The sequence below is a fragment of the Carlito syrichta genome, unplaced genomic scaffold, assembly GCF_000164805.1.
Source record: "Carlito syrichta isolate Samal-C Ts95f unplaced genomic scaffold, Tarsius_syrichta-2.0.1 Scaffold304536, whole genome shotgun sequence".
NCBI classification, from domain to species: domain Eukaryota; kingdom Metazoa; phylum Chordata; class Mammalia; order Primates; family Tarsiidae; genus Carlito; species Carlito syrichta.
Window position 1 is genome coordinate 108,263 of NW_007248632.1, and position 18,497 is coordinate 126,759.

General features: G+C 37.5%; 1 protein-coding gene across 1 annotated transcript; it reads right to left on the reverse strand.

The window, feature by feature from the left end:
- Positions 1 to 5,586: 5,586 nt before the first annotated feature.
- ZNF330 (zinc finger protein 330) lies at positions 5,587 to 17,215 on the reverse strand. Its single transcript, XM_008060147.2, has 9 exons — positions 17,094 to 17,215; positions 15,221 to 15,240; positions 15,047 to 15,117; positions 12,912 to 12,991; positions 10,854 to 10,980; positions 10,279 to 10,383; positions 9,056 to 9,102; positions 7,874 to 7,991; positions 5,587 to 6,532 (listed from the first exon to the last, which is right to left on the reverse strand). The coding sequence occupies exons 1-9, from the start codon at positions 17,211 to 17,213 to the stop codon at positions 6,261 to 6,263; spliced, it is 960 nt and encodes a 319-aa protein (XP_008058338.1). The 5' UTR covers positions 17,214 to 17,215; the 3' UTR covers positions 5,587 to 6,260.
- Between the last annotated feature and the right edge of the window lie 1,282 nt (positions 17,216 to 18,497).

Sequence of the window (18,497 nt, forward strand, 5' to 3'; positions counted from 1 at the left end):
CTACTTGGAAGGCTGAGGCAGAAGGATCGCCGGAGCCCAGCAGGTCGAGGCTGCGGTGGCCGGGGGCGGCCACTGCACTCCAGTCTGGGTGACAGAGTGAGACTCCAACTCAAAAAAAAAAAAAAAAGAGTACTAGAGAATGCCTTTATCTCATTTAGTTAATTATCAAAATAGCCTTATAAGATATTATGCCCTCTTTATAGATTAGGAAACTTAGAGCAAGAAGTGATAAGCCCAGGATTTGAAGAAATAGTTGATCCCCAAATAAAACCTGAATCAATTAAATATATACAAATACATCAGTAATTTCACACTGAAAATATCTGTTGTTCCTTTTAAATCAGTTTGAACATGATTAATTTATTCTAAAGGTACTGGGAGCGCTTTTTAAAATCCTATTTTAGAATTATACAAAGATATCTTTCAAAAGCTTATAAATATTGATTCTTCAAACCTTCCTAAATTTAAGCTCTAAAAATGCCAAGAATCATTTGGAGCCAGTGATGCTAGACTAAAGTAGTAAAGTCCATTTTGAACCACAATGATGGTATGCCTACAAAATTCAAATGACTTCTAAAGAAAATGCTGACTCACACAAGTATTACTAAAACACATATCATCCCCAAGTTTATTTATTTACTTAAATAACACATTCTAGGCTTGTCTATTTTAAAATATATTTCATTTGTTTAGTGTCGTTCATATATAGCAAGTCCCTCCCTCTGTAGATTTTCCTTAAATCTTTCCACAGATACCCAATATTTTAGTTCTACCTTCCTGCATTCTACATTTTCTTTGCACTTTCCTCAAGCACACATATCGCCTGGCATAAGTAACTTCTCCCTGTGTTGGCCCAGTTTCCTTAGAAAGGGCTACAAGAAATAGTGTAATCACGGAGAAGCAGGAGTGAGTAAAAGGAAAATGACATAGGATGGGAGAAAAACCTCACAGAGGAAGTTTCTGAGAGGCCAAAGTCTGTGACAAGCTGATTTCTTGGTTTCCCAGGACATACTCAGAGAGGACATTAGAAATCACTGTGAAAGGGAGGAAGGGAGACACATTTATCCACTTGTTTCTGTCTCCCATTAGTCAGAGGTCCCTCCCATGAGGACTTACTATCCCTGCACTCCTCCACCACACAAAAGGTTAACCCAAAGGAAGTCCATCTTCGTCTCACAGCTTAGTGGCAACAGCAACAACAAAAATCCAGGACATGTGGCGAGAGATGCCATCGTCCTTTGAAATCAGATCGAAACATGCTTAATTTATTCTAAAGGTACTGACAGTGCTTTCGAAAATCCTCTTTTAGAAGTCCACAAAGAGCCTGGCATGGTGGCTCACGTCTGTAATCCTAGCACAATCCTAGCACTTTGGGAGATCCAGAGGGAGGATCACTTGAGCCCAGCAGTTTGAGACCAGCAGCTGTGACCACAAGTGACAAGAGGCAGTGGTAGCAACCTGAAGTGGACACTTTAGTTAGTAATGGCAGCAGCAGCAACAATGCTCTGATTCCATGACCACAAGAGCAGCACAAGCCATTTGCCATTAGCACTGATCCAGTCCAGAGCAGGGTAGGCACATGTGGCTTTCCTGAGGAGCTAACTCCAGGGCACTACCTCTGTTGTGAGAATTCAATGAGCTCTTGGCAGTAAAGCAACTTGGGCAATACAAAAAACACATAGCAAACATTAGCTACTGTTAACATTGAACTGCATCTTATTTTCTCTAATAAAATTCAAGCATTAAGGTCTTAAATAATACTTGTTTATCTTTAAATATTTCATCTGTCCCGGCATTCTATTATTTTGACACTAGGTATGTAGTAGCAAATGCTAACTGCATTTTTACCTGGATTGAAGGTAAAAATGCTGTTTGGTGGCTTAGTTTGGTTACACAAATTAGTAAACTGCAGTCAGCACATATATATGTTTTGCTTTCCCACAAAAGCTCATCAAAAATGCCCTTGCCTCTGTATACATTGTCTCTTAATTCCAATTTCTTATTAAAAATGCTTCCTCATGTCTGACGTCTGATTGATCATTGTACTGTCAGATTCCACAAAATATTATTAGGGCTTAATATACTAAGCTTCATCCTTTGAATTGTTCCCATTAGGCAAATAAGTAACCTGGTCATTCTGTACAGTGCAGGTGTGCATGCTATATGGTCTATTCACTTTCTAAAATGGACTAATACATTCTGCATGAGCAGAAGCTTGTAGGTGACTTAGAAAGGTCACCTCCACATACATCATTACAATATTCCAGTCAAGAGTTTGCCAAACCATGATCAAAATACATAGAAGGAAAATATATTTACCCAGTGTTCTTAAGTGTTATGTTTTAGATCCTGTATATGGACATTAACTTGATAGGTGTCATAGTTGGGTTGATGTTGACCCAAAATAGCCAAGCCAGTCACCCAGTCACTAGATGCCCTGGGAAGGACTTGTCTTCAGGCAAGGCAACTTAATGCAACCAAGGCAGGTCCTTAAGCCAGTTGACAATGATCACCTCTGCTGGTCTCGGTGGCTTAACTAGTGTCTTGACCCAAACCCTCATCCCCAAGGCATCTAGTCATTATATCCTCATATACTGGAACTGTTGGCCATGTCCATCCTTGTCCATTTACAGTCATAAGTGGGCAAAGGCGTGTCTAGAAAACTCAAGTGAATCATCTCATAATTCTCCCTGTACTCATCATGTCAAAGCATCCTTCCCTCCATCTAAGGAAAAGAGTCACTTATCTCTGCCAAGACAGTGATTTATCTTCTTGCCTCTTGGTTCCTGGATATAAAAAGCCAAAGATACCAAGATGACAGTCATAACTGATTCTTCAGTGGTATTTATTGGGTCCCCTGAAGAAAGGTGCCCCTTTTAAGGACAAAGAATTTGTTATCCAGAATCCAGAGTTGAAGGGATGGGAAGCAACATGTTTGTTCCCCCAATGAATCCTTTACAGTGATGGCAACTCCTGCTTCCACTCTTAGTTCCCATGGCATTTTGGTTTCCTAGGGTTACTGTAAGAAATTATCACAAACTCAGTGGTTTAAGACAACAGAAAATTTATTTTTAACATCTCAGGAGGATAGAAGTACAAAACCAAGGTGTCGGCAGGGTTTGTTCCTTCTGGAGGCACTGAGGAATCGTCTGTTCCATGTTTCTCTCCTGGCTTCTGGTGACCGTGGGCAATCCTTGGCATTATTTAGCTTGTAGCCGTACCGCACTAATCTCTGACTCCGTCTTTTCATGGCCTTCCTCCTTGTGCATCTGTATGTATATGTGCCCGGCTCCTCTTCTTATAAGGACACCAGTCTTTGGATATGAGCTGACCTCATCTTAACTAATTGCAACTGCAAAGACCCTTCTTCCAAATAAGGTCACGTTCTGACATTTCACGTGGACATGAGTTTTGAGGTTACACAGTTCTACCACATTTGCATTTTCTCTATTGAGAACACAATGGAAACAAATTATCTGTGATTCAGTGCATATCTGTGATGTGAATGATAGGATAAAATCCTTGCTGAGTCTTGTCTCTGAGTGGTTGGTCAGCGTGTTTTCAGTACACCGCTACAAAGTATCATCAGGCAGGAAGTTTCTGGATGATGTAGTACCTAATGTGACCAGTGGACTCCATGGTCACAGGCCTATTATTGTGCCTCCTCTACTTCACAGATGATCCCATGACCTGACATCCATGACATGGGATCTCATGCTGGTAAATCAACATTCCATGAGCCCTCAGGGAAGCAACAAGGATACTGAGTTTCTGGATACCAATGTGAATTCAGACTCCATGCCCCCAAATTCTTAAAATGCCTTATATTCCCTCTTTCCTGAAGTTAGAATCACCAGAGCAAGTGACTGCAGGTCCCTTGGGGGAGCACTGGGAGCATCATTACCTTGTACAAATATCATGATGTTGTAGACACCCTCCTGGGACCCAGCCATTTCTTAGCAATGGGCCCCGGGTCTGAAAACCAACTCAGATCCAGAAACCAAGCAACGAATGGAAACTTTTTATTGGGGTAGCCACCCTCAGCCTTCATGTAATCCACCCTTAATTTTGTCTAGTGCTACAAATTCAGCAGGGTTCTTGTTGGCACTTTTGCCCCTAAGGGTGCTATGCTCACAGCCACTCTCACTTTGAGTGTCATTAGGTTCATTGTGACCTCCTGACTTTTGGCGGTTAGACACTGTCACTTGACCACTATTTTTCAGTCTTGTCACACATTGCCATCAGTAAGCTATTTCGTTTCCTACTGTCAGTCAGTATTGCCTTCCAGAGAGCTACTGCTAAACTTTTTAGGGGTGCTTGTTCCTTGTCATCAGTTCATGTCTCTGTGGCCCGGAAGTGAGGTGTTCACTAAGCTTTCCCATGTTTTCCAGCCAAACACCATCTATCCACTCCCTCCATCTTTTGAATTCCTTCCTCCCCTGTCACAGTAACGCTGGCATTTGAAGTTTGCTCTGAATGGTCCATTACATTTTTCATGCTTCTTGAAAGCCATCCTGGTAATGAGCTCACACCATTTCCCAGGATCCTGGACTGGGTGTTAAACCCTGTAACTTAAGATAGCTCCTATCCTCAATCCGAGGACCAAATGTGGGGGATGCCATCAAACTCCCCGACTTTACGTTCTCGCCCTTAAGCACTCTGAGTCCAGTCTCTAGCATAGTCACCCAGCTCTTCCCAGTACACACCAGCAGTTCCTTTGGGGCAGTCTGTTTCTTTCCACTTTAGGTCCAGCACTTGCCCGAGTTTTGTTTAACCTTAGTTACAGTTACTTAACCCTAATTTTAGCCCTGGTGATTAAATAACTTATAATGGCCAGGCAAGTCATGAAGGGGGCACAAGCTGCCTGGTAAAAGACTCTGCATTGTCATTCAGCTTGACAATGAGGTAGGGAGTGCTTGCCCTTAACAGGGAGGGGTGAGCTATGACACCAGGCTCAGGAAGTTTAGGAGTCTGGGGAGTAAAACTCTTCAGCAGCATCCATTCATGCCTCCACCACGTTAGTAGGGTCTCAGGTTTTCCCAAGCAGTGTCCTGACTTTGATACAATACACTCATTCGTCTTGGTTGACAACTGTCTTTGACTATCAATTCTTGGACCTCATCCTGCTTTTTCAGTCCTCCTGCTGCAGGAAATGCAAAGCTTTTTATATACAACCAGAGGCCTGCTGGCTTTCACACTTGGCTTTCCATTGTGTTTTTGTCCTCAGCTGTTGTTTCTATAGAACTAGAATGGCTCAACCATAGCCATCTGACTGACCCCGTTATCCTCATATCTACAATTTCCTCCATACATCGAAAATGCCAGCCAGTCAGAGAATGCTTTCGCTTGTACCACTATACCATCCCAATTCCTTGTCAATGTGAGTTTTAACACTCAGTACTTGTGCCTCTGTTCTCCACTTATCATTGATGATGGGGTCTGGGCCGCCTATCTTTGTGTATACTACACAATCTCTGCTATTTTCCATATTAGCAAACAATGAAGCAGTTTATGAAAAAAATGAAATGCTTCCAAAAATAAGATGAAAATGCATAACAAGAAAATAAATAAAGTATCAAAAGCATATATGTGAAATACTAGATTTATTCAAAGAAAGATGAAATTTCCTGGGTAAAGCATCCATAATGATACAATTTCTGATATTGTATCTATGAAAAATGGCTGGGTAGTCACCTTTGTCAACACATTTAGGCATTAATAATAGGTATCGGGACATATACCGTGAAGAAAGAGATGCATGGGTCCAAATGCTAAACATGTATCATGGCTACTTAAGAAAACATGAATATTTAATGAAAATTTAAAATATAACAACATATGACTTTCATTTTGTGGACATAAAAGGAAAAATACAGTAATTCATTTTACACATTACATTTTACAAAGCCAGACACAATGTACTTTGATAAAAAATGTAATTTAATTTCAAACATATTACCAGCCTATTGCTTTATCCTGCATTTATGTATCTAATTGGCAAAACCTACTAGATTACTGAAATCTGTAACAATCCATGATGCTTCAATTGCTTCGATCTATAAACACCTTACATTTGAAACTCATTTTCTTCTGCTGTAACCCTGATTATCAGTTCCCTAAAAACGCTATTACCCACTCCTTGGCCAAGTGGAACTAGCCTTCTGCACGAGGCTGACAGTCCTTTTGAACATTCGCACACAATGTACCAAGCACACACACTCCTGCTTCTCACACATGGCCGCCCGCGGGCAAGCAGCCCACTAGTTCTCTTGTTCCTCATAGTGAGCATAGCCACTGGCATAGGTCCTTCCTAAATTCAAATTAGTAAACAAATCTGAGGACTCAGCATCTGAATCCTTTCTGCCTTCATCCTCCTCCTCGTCATCCTCTGCTTCATACTCATCCTCCTCCTCATCGTGGTAGCTGGTATCACCATACTTGTCAGATGAAAGATTCTTCCAGTAAGCATCATACCCAGAAGCTCCATCTCCCTCTTCACCTCCAGTCTGCCTGCCAAATTTCAGAGAGCGTGCTGCAAAAGACAGACATGTACACAGCATTTCATTAGTTCCAATTCTCTACATCCTTATTTCCTCTCTAATACATAAAATTACATGAACATTATCGGCTGCTATACTCCCCAATGAAAAAAAGGTCATCTTTTCCTAACTTTCTCATGCAATGAGTCTATGAAAAATGAAAAAAATCACAATGCCATTTCATTAAATATAGAAAAAGAATTAGATTAATAAACACTCCAAAGATGCTAAAGCATGTTAAAAACTAAAACAGCTTTCATTTTTTCACTGACAAGTTTATTCTTGAATCACATAATTCACAGAACACAGGTGATTCCACATGTCCCTACGTTTTTCTTAAGACAGCTATATTTTATCACGCAGACGCACATTCTTCTACTTAGTAGTGACACCAGGTTTAGTGCAGAAAATCAGCAAAATCATCAGTCTCACCTTACTGTGCAGCTACACCTTTAAAGTACTGTCAGAGTCATCTAGAATGTTGGTTCCATTCTGATGTCTGGTAAAGAGTCAAATTTTTCTAACAAAATATGAGCTGCATGTTTGTAGCAGTCTTATTATTTCATTGAAAAGCTACATAAAAACCATAAAGCAGGCCGGGCTTGACGGTTCAGTCTGTAATCCCAGCACTTTGGGAGGCTGAGGTGAGTGGACTGCCTGAGCCCACGAGTTCGAGACCCATCTGGGCAACTTGGCAAGAACTCGTCTCTACAATAAATAAATAAAAATTAGCCAGGTGTGGTAGCGCGCGCCTGTAGTTCCAGCTACTTGGAAGGCTGCGGCGGAAGGATAGCCGGAGCCCAGCAGGTCGAGACTGCAGTGGCTGGGAGCATGCCACTGCACTCCAGTCTGGGTGACAGAGTGAGACTTCAACTCAAAAAAAAAAAAAAAACCCCATAAAGCAATTTTCTAGAGTCATGAAACATTACATAAAAAAACATAATTGCACAAACACAAATAAGAATAGCTTCAGAATGAATTTAATTTCCAAGTACTACAGATTACAGGAATATTAAGGATTTATAGCTACTCAATTATTAATAAAGAAGCACCAGTAAAAACACACCAAAAAAAATCACTATTTTTAACCTTGAATTTCAGTATCTACTGTCATTAACTAAGGCAAATACCAAATATCAAAATATAGTTTTATTACTTCAGTGAAAAATTTTATTCAAATATTTTCCTAGGCAGTAAAACCCTACTTGCTTAAGAGAACACGTTCATCTTTTCAAATATAAAGAAGAGGCAATAAAACAAACAGAGAGAAAAAAAGATAAACTTTGTGTAAGCATGAAAGCAAAATCATCCTTGGTAGTTTAAGAAAAGCTTACTTGACATGCTAAGATCCTTAGTCTCCTGAGTTTCGTGTCCACATTTAGGGCAAGGAGGTTGTTTTCCCTTTTCTTGCTTAAATACCTTGCTCCTTGTATGATCATCACAGAAGCAAGCCTGTATGGGAGAAGTAAAATAAAAATTCAAAAATATACCAAAAGATGGTACTCAATATTTCAAGGAAACTTTAAAAGGTAGCTTTGTTAATGCAGAGAAATTAAGAGTTTTGTTGGGACCAACACACTTCTCATTTCAATTTCTTAAGGGAAACGGTTTCTCTAGGACTCTTCTGAATCATGGTCTAACACAAGGCAAACTAACAGAGTATGACATATAGGTCCACTCAGTCATTCATAAATATCTGAGTATTCACAAGGTCCCTGATGAAGTAATGGTAATCGGTCTATTTACCTCACAGAGTATACAGTCTAATTAGGGACACAGACGGTGAGGAGGCAATTACAAGACACTAAGTACTGAAAGGAAAGGCCAGAGGAGGGGCATAAACCAGATATGGGACTCAAAAAGGCTTGTGGGGAGACATGAAGTCCCAGCTGAGACCTGAAGGAGGATGAGTGCAGTAGGGTGAGCAAAGATGGAAGAGGGTCCTGGGAGAGGAAATAGCACAAACAGCCAAAAGCTTGAAAGCATGCACACCGCCAATAGACCAAAAGCCATCTGGCAAAACTGGAGCAGAGTTGGGAAAGAAATAAGGGACAGGTTAGGAATATAAGAACCAGAGAAACGTTTCTGAGAGGAAGTGAACAGGCTGCAACTGTTTAGTAATCTGTGACAAACAGAAATGCTAGAGACACGGTCTAGGGACCAGAATACCAGGGAAATCCTCAATTTACCCCAATTCTTCTAAGCGAGTGCATTTTTATAGTAATTAAAGTATACTCCCATCACTTTGGTTAGCACGTTCTCCATCAGCATAAAGTTAAAAAAAGCACTGAGCCAGGAGTCCAGAGACACGTGCACTAGTGGCAACTCTACCATAAGGCAACTGGATGGCCACTGGAAAGTCACTTCGCTTTCTCAACGTCAATTCTACAATCTTGAAAATCAAAGAATTAAACTATACAATTTTAAGATGCTTCATAAATTACAGTTACAAATAATCTGATATCTAGTGGAAGAGTACAGGGATTAAAATAAAAATCTAAAAAGAAAAAATATACCTTACACCGGAGACACGAATGCTGGCCAAGTCGATTGCATGAAACACCTGTGGGACACAGACTCATCTTAAAATCCTGTCACATTTCAGTTCTTAGATTTTTCCTTTGTGTTTTATTAAATCATTTAAAGCTTGTGATGGAATTATAGCCTTACCACTCACAGCCTCCTATCTTTTGGGTTCAAATGCAATAAAACACACAAAGCTCCCATGCCCCAAATGAAATAATTCAATTGTTATATTACATATTCTATAAAAAGCTAAGAAAGGATCAAAAATGCTATATACTTTGTGATGCTTCATTAATCTTATACATAAATGCTGCAAGAAATACTTACATAAATATTGCAAGAAATATAGAGAGAGAAATAGTGTATGTGGAGTGTATGTGTTGTGTGTATATCTCAAATAGATGTCTTCGCAACTTTAAACGTATAGATGAGTATAGAAATTTGCATTTCATATGAGAACAAGAACCAAATTAAAGGTAGCAAATATCTAGGGAATTTCAGTCTTTTTCTTATGATGATAACTACTATTTAATAAGGGCTTTCAAAGTGCTGGGTACCATAATACCACTGCTTTATGTGGATTCTCATTCAGTTAACCTTTTGAGAAAGAAATTGACCATAAAATGACACTATTAACCTAGTACATAACACTAGTTCTCAACTGGAAAATACATAAAAATTATGCATGCAGGTTAAATTCAGATGTCTGGCACCCACAGACTTAAAGATAGAAATCTTTGAGGATGGGGCCTGGGAATGTGTATTTTTTTTAATAACCACCACAGGTACTTCTGATGCACACTCCTATCTAAGAATAACTGGAACCAACTAGAATCACTGGAACAAACTAAGGGTGATACCACTTACTTGAGGGCATTTAGAAATGGGAAGGGGAGGAAGAAGGGTGAGGCATGGTTGTTATAATAATGTGAAGATAAAATGACATCTGGCCCTCTGAACCAGAAATGCCAGAGTCCTACAATGCCTGGTCAAGCCTACAAAATGAAGAACTAACCCAACCAACATGCATTCATGTTGAAAATTCAGGACTATGTGTTCTGAGTTTTTTCTAGAAACAGGAATTAGTTATTAAGTTAAATTATAGTTCACAAGAGCTACATAAAAATCTTAATTTCTTTTTTATTAAGTTTAACACTTATACTAGTAGTCAGAACCTTGGATATAAAGAACATCTAATATTAAAAAAACTTACATTTAAATGTTTCTGCCTCTAAAACCTGGCAGCTGGCTTGATGCTCAAATTGATCATCTTCACAGAGAAAGTTATGACAAAAAGAGCAACTGAATATCCTGCCTCCTATTGGATTAAAAAAAAAGCAATGTAAATATAACACAATAAACTAATTAAAAAACTCATATCTACAAAACTGCTCAGAAGAGATGGCAAGTTACTCCAGAGGCACATCAAAACTGCACAGCAATTTTTGTTCTGGTGCAAACTAAAATGGAAGCTATTTAAATACTTGAAACTGAACCATTAAAAAGTGGGCTCTCACTATGCCCTGGCTAACCCATAAAACATAAAGCTCGAAGAGACCATCCACTCCCCCCAACTCCCCCTCCCTACCCACTTAGGTAAACGATACTAGCCCTGACGATTACTGCTAGTATCAATCCCTTTTCCAACTACACTGATAATCAAAACAGTAACAGTACTTAGGATCTGTCAATGGTATCCTGGAAAGAACCCTCAAAAATAGCATCCAGAATGTTGGAAAGTCAGCTTTCACTTGTAACAAGACTCATTACTTGTATCGAATGACTCACCATGGTCCCATGCACCTCGTTCACACTCAACACACTCAGCGTCAGTAAGAGGACAGGCACAGGCATGTGTGCTGAGACACTTCCTACCATGGCACACCCAAGCTTCACAGAAGTCACATATTGCACCCTGCAGCCAAGGAACAAGAAAACAGAATCACTGTCTCTTGACAGTTGCAACCATCATTTAACCATGGCAGCCATCAAAATTGCATGCATTTAGCAATTTAACAGTGCTCACTGATAGTGGGCAACTTAATTAAAAAATGGTTTTACTACTCACTCTAAGCCAATATTTAAAAGTTTTTTCTGAAAAAACCAACTTCCTAACAGCTATCCACAATATACAAAATTTAACTATAAATCAAAAGAAGTAAAGGGGAAACTATACACTTACCCTAAAACCATTAAATTAAGCCAAGGAGCTGGAAGTGTTCCTTCAAAATGAACTCTAACTCAAATGAAGTTTGAACCCCACCATTTAAGCTTTATTGTCTATAGCAATTCCTGTAACTAAATTGAATTTTTAAACACTCCAATTTCCGATTTTTAAAAATTTCTTCTTATCTGTGTAATTTATAAAATAATCACATAGCTTTTCTAGAATAACTGAGAAAATATGAAACTTTGCCAGCTTCTTTTTCTCTTAGGCAACTTATGCTTTAAACCTTTCATATATTTTTTTGTGGAAAAAAAATTAAGGTAAATATATGGAACTACATTATAAAATAAGACTCTCCAATTCTACATGAAGACAAAACAGTAAGTCTGTAAGTTGCAATAACACAAAGACAACTACAGAATAATAAGAGCTAGAAAGAAGCTTAAGGGCGTAGGACTAGAAGATCTTTCCTTTAAATGGCAAACAGGAAGAATGTTTTTTGACTGGTAAAAACGGATTTTTAGTACAGCTAGCAAATCCTCAAATATATCTCTTGGATCAACCAGATTTCTGGGCTCTGCCAAGAAACAGGTCTTCTAGGAGTGTTTAAAAGAGACAAATTGATCTTTAGAGAAAGAACATAACCAAACCAGGACAACCTAGCAAGGAGTTAATTGGGGGAATAAACACCCAAATCTTAGTCTCCTCCCATTCTCAGGGAGAAGCAGGGGAGGCAAATAGAAGATATCTAGAAAATTGCATTCCCAAGATTTATAGCTAATAACATATGATTTTACTTAAATGATTTCTATATTTAAGAATAAATCATTCACATTCATAGAATACAGTAAATTTTTTAAAAAGAATTTGGTAAATTTACATAAAAAAGCTACCAAGACAGACTGAAAGGGTTTTGCTAAAGATAATTGAAAGTCACAAGATCGTAATTCTGGCTCCTTGCTTCTATAAAATATGCATACATGAAATACATAAAGGCCTGCCTTGTGATAGATGTGTATGTTCTTGGAAGTTTACCATAAATAAAACACACTTGACACAAAAACAGTATTACATTTTTCATGGACTAAAATTTGAACCCGAACATAAAATCACACAATAGAATATAGTAAAATTGGTTAGCTCAAATTTAAAAGGAAAACATGTTTTAGTGAAAATAAAGCGAAATGCATCACACAATCCAACTGTTATTATTTAAAACAATTTTCTTAGAAAATGCTAAATGTAATGAAGAAATTATATGTCAAATATACACTTTCTTGAAATGCAAAGCTTTAGAGAAAAATTAATCTTAGGTTTTTTTGGAACTGAGTTGTTTATTTAACTAAAGGCATGAACACTGGCAAGCAGGGCTTTCAGTACATGATGCTTTTTGATGTCTGGTTAAGACACATTAGAAAGGTATCATTAAGAAATAAATTTTTGTTTAGGTCAACATGGAATTAAGTTTCTATCCTTGTGCATTTCCCAAAAAGAAAAAAGAGGCAGCCAACAACAAGTGGGTAATAAAAGAAAATCACACAAAAAACATGCCAGATAATCCAAATAATGGCAGACTGAAACAAGGAATAAGGCATTGCTATTTAGAATAACCACTGAACAGAATGACAGTGTTATCCTTAGAAACATACTGGTCTAAGAGATAATGACAAGAAGCTTACCACCATGGCAAGGCCAGTACTGTATACACCAGCATGCTTTATAACACAGTCTGAAGACTTCATCATGCACTTTGTTTTCCCTAGAAAAGAAAAAAGTTTGCATTGTTAGTCTTGCAAGTAGTACATGTAAATACTCACTAATTCCTCTTGTTAACTAACTAAAGTACTTGTGAAAATAATTTTAAAACAAATGGAATGAAATCAGTGTAGTATACTGCAAATGTAACTAAAAACAGAAAATGAATATAACTTAGGTCTTATTATCTGAGTCAGATCGTTTGGGATTAGAAATTTATTTTAAAATATGTAATTATAAACTATACAATGAAGTGATTAACATCTTTTTCTTGTTGGTACCAAAATCAGAAATCGTAAGTTATGTTTCGTAATTTAATGATCGTTTTAAGTTTAAAATCCTATGAACTTTCTGATGAACCAAAACAGATTTTAAAAAGAAATGCTTTAAAATTACTTTTATATTTTATAATTCACAATAAAATGATTATGCAATTTATCTGATTCGTTGAATTTTATACATATGTAAAAATTGACAAGCATAGCCCTCAGGTAAACATTTTTCCAAGTGAATATTGAAATAGCATCCAAGTAAGCACAATAAACAAGAATACAGTGACATGGCTAAAAATCACAACATAGTCACTAAATCTCTAATCTAGCAGCAAATTAAATTACCAACAAAAAACAGTATCAGAAAATTTGCTTATCAGATACGAGAATCAAAGATGACACACTAATCATCTATCTGAGACTCCACAAAGTGTAACACAAAAGAAACAAGATGCTCAATTTTCTGTTACCTTGATTTCCTGAGGAACAAAGTTATACGGTGGGAAATGGCCTAGAGAAACTGAAATAGCCAGCAACTACCCAACCGTTCCACGTCTAACACTAAGTGTAAGACTCGGTAAGTGGGAAATGCAACCATGTACATCGCTACAAAATTCAAGCCCAGAGATACAAAAAAATGGGAAGGGCCTGGCGAGACTTTATGTCTCATTTTTCCAAGAAACCTTTTTTTCTCACTCTATACTCATTTGCCTTTTCTAAAATAAAGTTAAAAAACTAGCAGATGAGTGTTCCATTCAAGCTAGTTTTTTATTTATCAACTGTAGAACTGAAAAGCCATGCTCTTTGAAAGCCAGAACTACATTAGAAATATTCAGGGCTGTACACCTAAACGTTACTAACCCTTCTGCAGTATTACCATATATAAATATATTTAAATGAGCATATTCCAAGAATTAGTCTATCTGAAACTATTTTTTCACATATAAAAGGGACACTTGTTCAAATAAAAGTTTAGTGGGGTATATCTGGAGTGAATAAAGTTAATCACCTTTCTTCATTGTAGGCCTTCAGAACTTTTAATATGTCAATATGGAATAGAACGCTCCCAGATGGGATTGACAGCATGAAGCATGCGGTATTTCTCAAATGTTTATTTATTTTCTAAGAAATACCTACTACTATCTCAGGTAGTCTATGGAAGACTATTGGGGAAACACCTGTTTTGCTACCATTTAATTTAATTTTGAATCATCTCAGGGTAAAAGTTTCCACCACACTTGAGAACTGGGTACATAACTTAGTAAATCCATTTCAATCACTTGGGAATATATTTGAGGAAACTCAAGAATCAGAGAGTAAGCATCAAACAGAAAAATGATCAAAAAATTAGCAATTTTATCAATTTAAATGTAGAAGAAAATTATTACTTAGGCAATATCAGCAAAAAATAAAAATTTAGATAAGTAAACAAATGGATATTGACAACACTAAGGTGGTATAATTAAAAATTCAGGATAACCAAATGTTATCAGTCTGAATTCTGATTTTTTATTGTTTAAAACAACTTATCAGTAACCTATATCTACAATGTACCCTAATTATTTTCCAGCATTACATCAAAGAGGCAAAACCAAGACCTGACAGTTTTTAGGTAGGCCAAATAACATTTTTTGTTAAATTATTAGTGGGAAGGCATAACATTACAAGCAATTATGAGCACTGTAAGTAATAATCACCACCACAACCCAACAAGTTCAAACTGATTAACTGCCAACCAAAAGTCTGATAGAAGAAAAGGCATGTGTCCTTAGTTATTAAATACTTACCACACTGTGCACAAATTGGTAACTTCTGTACAGCATTACAAAAATAGCAAAATGCTCTATTCTTCTGTCGCCTTGTCATGTGAAATAAAATTTTTAAATATAGTTAATATCAGATAAAAGGGTAGAGAGACCATATATTATAAGTAGCTAGAAAAAGGAATACATAAAACTTACCTCTGACACTTGTCACATTCCTGTAATAGACAAGAACATCACATTTATTTTTCGGCTGGCAGAAAACACATATTTACTTGCATTATAAAGAATATCCTGCTTTTTTTGTTAAAATTTAAGTGACTACTACACCAAAGCCTCCAACCCCACCCATGTATACAGGCATCTACACATCCTTAAATAACAAAGGTATACTCTGGGCATACCACTCAAGAGGAAGAAGTGGCATTATCACAAAGTAGGCTAAATACAGCAGTAGTTTACCCATTGTAAGGAATCAAATGCTACAGAATAAAGTAGGTTTTCTACAAGAAATGGCAGAAAACACAAAGTAATAAAGCTCACAGAAAAATCCAGATTCCTAAACGTGGTTCTCTCCAGTCTGGTGCCTAGCCACTTTTTAAATCTTGCGGGCCTATTTTTAGATTCAAGTCACTATTGGTCAGCCACTCTCCAAACATACCTTAAACTCTCTCTTCTCCACGCCTCTGCTTACTCTAATACTTTTCCCTGAAAAGTACCTCCTTATAATCTCTATCTCTACCAGTTGGAAGTTCTAATGATAATCCCACCTCCTCTGTTCACTGCACTCTCTCTACACACACTTAACTTTTTCACCTCTAAGTCCTAATAAATACACTGTATCTATATTAATGCAGTTACCAAAATCTAGCTATTGTTATATAAATTTAGGTATGCCAGTCATTTATCAGTTTATCTGCTCAGCATCTTTCTTCTCTGGAAAGAACGCTGACACACAGAAGGGAGCCTCACCATCACAACTGTGCTCATCAATCCTGCCCCCACCACCCTGCCCCCTCCACCTGAAAACACCCAGTACATTTTAAACCTAGGATGGGCATGGGGTCAAGACCAATCTATCAGAATTCTTTCCGTCTCTGAGGACAACATGTGATATGAGCTATGAAACCAAACAAATGGAGTAAGACAAACTGAGAAAATGTAACTAAAAACAAAAAGAAACAGCTACATCCTTCTCCCTCCAAGCCATGAGAGTTATTCCATTATCCATTCAATAAACTATTTTTCTCTGAGGCTATTTAAGTTGGATTTCTGTCATTTATAAACAAATAAGTCCTAAGTAAATAAGCTGTAAGCTTGTGGAAATACAGAGCATGCAATTCATCTATGTATCACGTACAGTGCCTAAAATGATACCTGGCACAGAGCAGATGCACAACAAACATTTGCTAAAGTCATAATACATATTTCACATGTTTGATGAAACAAAAAAAGGGGGAGAAAAGAGGAACACTGGAAACAGAAAAGGTAGAGAGGAGTGGAAATAGAGAGAAATGGGTAACTCAGAGAAACATAGCCAAAGGAAAGAGGTAGTGATGACATACTCTTGCTTTTTCACAACTTTCACCATTGAAAGCATCCCAGAAATTATCAGGACTATCCTATTCAGCACAACACAGGCAGATAGGATAATAGAACAGAAAGGCAGCAGATGTCAAGAAAAGTAGAAAGTGTAAAAAGTAAAGTAAAATTACTTAAAAATTGCTAAGAGAAAATAATGAAAACCCAACTAATAAGACAAATTGAGTTAAGGCATTAGAGAAGCTGGAAAATGTCACAGTTTCTATTACCTATTCTTGTTCAATAACCTATTTATCAACAGCAGGATGTGAGGAAATATGCCAAGTTTTATAAAAAATATAAAATCAAACAAAAATCATTGTCACTTGGTGTTAGTACAATCAGTGGACATGCTTCTCATACAGACTTCAAATTCAGTAATAAAATATATGCAAAAATACTACATTCACTAAAACTTTATTCAGATGTACTTCAAATAAAATACTATATACTTGTTTAACTATCAGTTGATATCAAAAAAAGCTGTTACCATTGAAGCATTACATGGGTGCTTAGCTAAATCTATCATGCTTCTTGATGCTCTTAGTTGTTTTTCACGTTCTCGGCGGTTCTCAGCCTTCTTCCTCGCACCAGTCTTTTTTTTAGGCATTTTCTACTATTTCTATACAAGAGAACAGAAAACATAAAATTGACTGCATTGACTATTTTAATAAGCTAAGAAAATATATAACAAAATGTCCTAATTCTCATTAAATTTTAAGCTCAACTGTCATTTTGATGGTTAAGCACATTTTAAGTATTTATGAAACATTAAGCCTATAATATTCCAAATAAAGTAGATGACTTTTAAAATAAGGCATTTCTTTGCACTACCAATTCTTAAAAATGTAAACATCAAAACAATTTATCCTAAAAACAAAGTAGTTTTCACACTAAGAAAAAAGCTTCTATGATGTTAAGTATTCTGCACCTCATTAAAGCAAATTCATTAGGCATATATCATTAACTAGGAATGATTTTAAAAGTGAGTATTTGCTCATTTTAAGGCTCTTTTTTTTTTTTTTTTTTTTTTTAATCAGGGTCTCGCTCTGTCACTCTAGTCTCACCCAGGCTGGAGTGCAGTGGCACCACTGCTCACCGTGGCCTTGACCTCCTGGGCTCAGGCATCCTTCCACCCCAGCCACCCGAGTAACTTGGACCACAGGAGCCCGCCATCACGCATGGCTAATTTTCTTCACTTTTTTGTACAGACGGGGTCTCCTTACGTTGCCTAGGCTGGTCTCTAACCTGGACTCAAGAAATCCTACGACCTCCGCCTCCCAAAGTGCTGGGATGATGGGCATGAGCCACCGCGTCCAGCCCAAAGCATTTTTTCTAGCTGTACATTCAGTCAGTCCCATGCTGCCAAGACTTGAAGTCCCACCAGTCTAATTTCTCCTATGTAGTATGTAAATATGACATTTAATTAGCTACAAAGCCAAACCACTCTCTCTGAAAATATTAAAGATATTAGTTACTCTCTTTCTTTGACAGCTGCTCTTCTCTCTTCATAAGCATCAAGTTGACGGGGTTCAAATGTCTGTTTTAGGGTCCAAACGTATGTTTAAGAGTACCTGTGTACCACACATGTCAAAGTAAAGACTTTAAAAGCAGCTTTTACCGCTCAGTTGAAAGAACTACCACATTTAGAACAACCAGGATTTTCTAAGAAGTTTTCTGAATTAAACGCCCCACCAAAAACCAGGTGGCAGGCAGTATGGTAGCGACTCAAAAGTAGGGAGTAGGAACAGACCCGGGGATGTCATAGGGGGACTTAAGGAACGTCCAAAACGCGAAGGCACCATTCCAATACGTAAAATGACAAAATCCAGAGGGCGTACGGCCCTGGCCAAAGGAGCCCGAAAGTGATCACGAGGCGACCCTTCATCACCAG

What these genes read in the sequence shown, in the direction of transcription:
- ZNF330 (XM_008060147.2), bottom strand. Translation starts at nt 17,213, where the DNA reads ATGCCTAAAAAAAAGACTGGTGCGAGGAAGAAGGCTGAGAACCGCCGA. An exon ending in GAATGTGACAAGTGTCAGAG is followed by an intron (nt 15,118 to 15,220) that starts GTAAGTTTTATG and finishes TCACATGACAAG; the next exon opens with GCGACAGAAGAATAGAGCAT. An exon ending in ACCAATTTGTGCACAGTGTG is followed by an intron (nt 12,992 to 15,046) that starts GTAAGTATTTAA and finishes TTTCTTTTCTAG; the next exon opens with GGAAAACAAAGTGCATGATG.